The sequence below is a fragment of the Octopus bimaculoides genome, chromosome 8, assembly GCF_001194135.2.
Source record: "Octopus bimaculoides isolate UCB-OBI-ISO-001 chromosome 8, ASM119413v2, whole genome shotgun sequence".
NCBI lineage: Eukaryota > Metazoa > Mollusca > Cephalopoda > Octopoda > Octopodidae > Octopus > Octopus bimaculoides.
In genome coordinates, this window is record NC_068988.1 from 15822101 (window position 1) to 15824150 (window position 2050).

At 38.0% G+C, this 2050-nt stretch overlaps 1 protein-coding gene across 1 annotated transcript in view; it reads right to left on the reverse strand.

The window, feature by feature from the left end:
* The window catches only part of LOC106869244 (WASH complex subunit 5), a 159930-nt gene that overhangs the window by 110424 nt on the left and 47456 nt on the right, over positions 1-2050 (reverse strand). Inside the window, exon 2 of the mRNA XM_052969903.1 lies at positions 1207-1487. Coding sequence (XP_052825863.1) covers positions 1207-1431 — 225 coding nt within the window. The 5' untranslated portion in view covers positions 1432-1487. The remainder of the gene's footprint in view (positions 1-1206; positions 1488-2050) is intronic.

Here is a 2050-nt window from a genome sequence, read left to right on the forward strand (position 1 = left end):
CTAAGCATTTCGCCTGGCGTGCTAACGTTTCTGCCAGCTCACCACCTTGACTGTCCTACTATAATAATTACAACACAAACATACAGATATTTTAGTATACATATCATTCTTTAGGAGTTGACAATCATAAACAAGTATACACATGTTAGCACAAGTATACAATAAATATATGTTAGCACACATATATTTATTGATAGCTAAATGATGATGATGATGATGAAGTCATGTTAAGTACAACAGAAATACACATGGTAGTACACATATTTATTAAAGGTGGACAGTCAAGTTGAATATCATAGAAACACATATGTTAGTAAGTGTATGTATATTAATAGTCAACGTAGGAGTGACTGTGTGGTAAGTAGCTTGCTTACCAGCCACATGGTCCCAGGTTCAGTCCCACTGCGTGGCATCTTGGGCAAGTGTCTTCTACTATAGCCTCGGGCCAACCAAAGCCTTGTGAGTGGATTTGGTAGGCGGAAACTGAAAGAAGCCTGTCGTATATATGTATATATATATGTATGTGTGTATGTGTTTGTATGTCTGTGTTTGTTTCCCCAACATCGCTTGACAACCGATGCTGGTGTGTTTATGTCCCCGTAACTTAGCGGTTCGGCAAAAGAGACCGATAGAATAAGTACTAGGCTTCCAAAGAATAAGTCTTGGGGTTGATTTGCTTGGCTAAAGGCGGTGCTCCAGCATGGCCACAGTCAAAAGACTGAAATAAGTAAAAGAGTAAAAGAGTCATGTTAAACATAAGTATACACTTGTTAGTACACATAGTTTCTCACGGTATCCACTGCAATAAAGTTTGTTTTAACGGAACATCCAAGTTTCAGTGGGAATAAATATTACCTCTTGGTTTTCATACTGCTTCTGAAACTACTATATAGCTATATTAATAGTCAAAGATCATGTTCAACTGTTTTTCTTTCATTCACCACTGTTACCAGCACTACATACTACATATAACACCATCAGCAGAGCCACCACCACCACAACCACCACCACTATAATCACTGCTACTGCCAACACTGTCTACCCCCACCATCTGTTAAAGCCATAAAGCTAATTTAATCCTTAAATAATTTCTTTTTAATCCGTTCACCACTTAACCTTTTCGAAGGTTTCACTTTAAATCTCTGAAAGCAAAAAGCAAAAAGAAAAAAAAAACAAAAAAAAAACATCTATAATGAAAGAACTTACAGGTCGGCTGTCAATTTTGCTGTCAAACTGTTCAGTGTTCTTGAAGTAACTGAAGTCACAGAGGATCTCACCATATTTCGCCTGGTCCTGACGGTTATCTTGGCGGAACACAGGCGGAACATAGTCCGACAGTCGAAGCAGCTCAGCTATAATAGCATTACCTCTCGATGTCAGGTGAATCAGGTTTTGCCCACACTGGTTATTTTCAGCTAGAAATTCTGTCATGTTAAGGCTCTGGTATCAATATAACAACCAGGGGCTGAAAGACTTTCTAAGGGGAGCTGGAAAGACAGAAAAAAGAATAGAAAAATATTTAAAAGGCAAGAAAAAGAAATAAATAGTCTTAGTCTTCAAACATAATTTCAATACATCTACATAATTTTAATTACATCTACAATGTACAATAATAATATTTGATCAAAAGACTGCAAGCTAGCAGAATTGTTAATTGCATCAGACACAATACATATGTGCACCTCTGTTTTGATTTTCATGTTTACAATTTTTACCAATATAGATCACATATTTGCATGTGTGCACACGCACACATACACACACACACACACAGACGCACACACAGACACACAGACACACAAGACAAATTTCTTTCAGCTTTTGTCTGCTAAACTCACTTTCAAGGCTTGGCTTTGGTTGGCCTGGGGTTACAGTAAAAGACATTTGCTCGAGGTGTTGCATAGTGGGACTGAACCCACATATTGCTATGTGAACTTCTTTTACCACACAACCTTTCCCTTGTGAACAGTTTCCCTTTTAACAGCTAGGTGTACCAAAGTGTTAAAACTTAACGAGTTAATCAGAACGTGAAACCCCATATCCCCCCCCC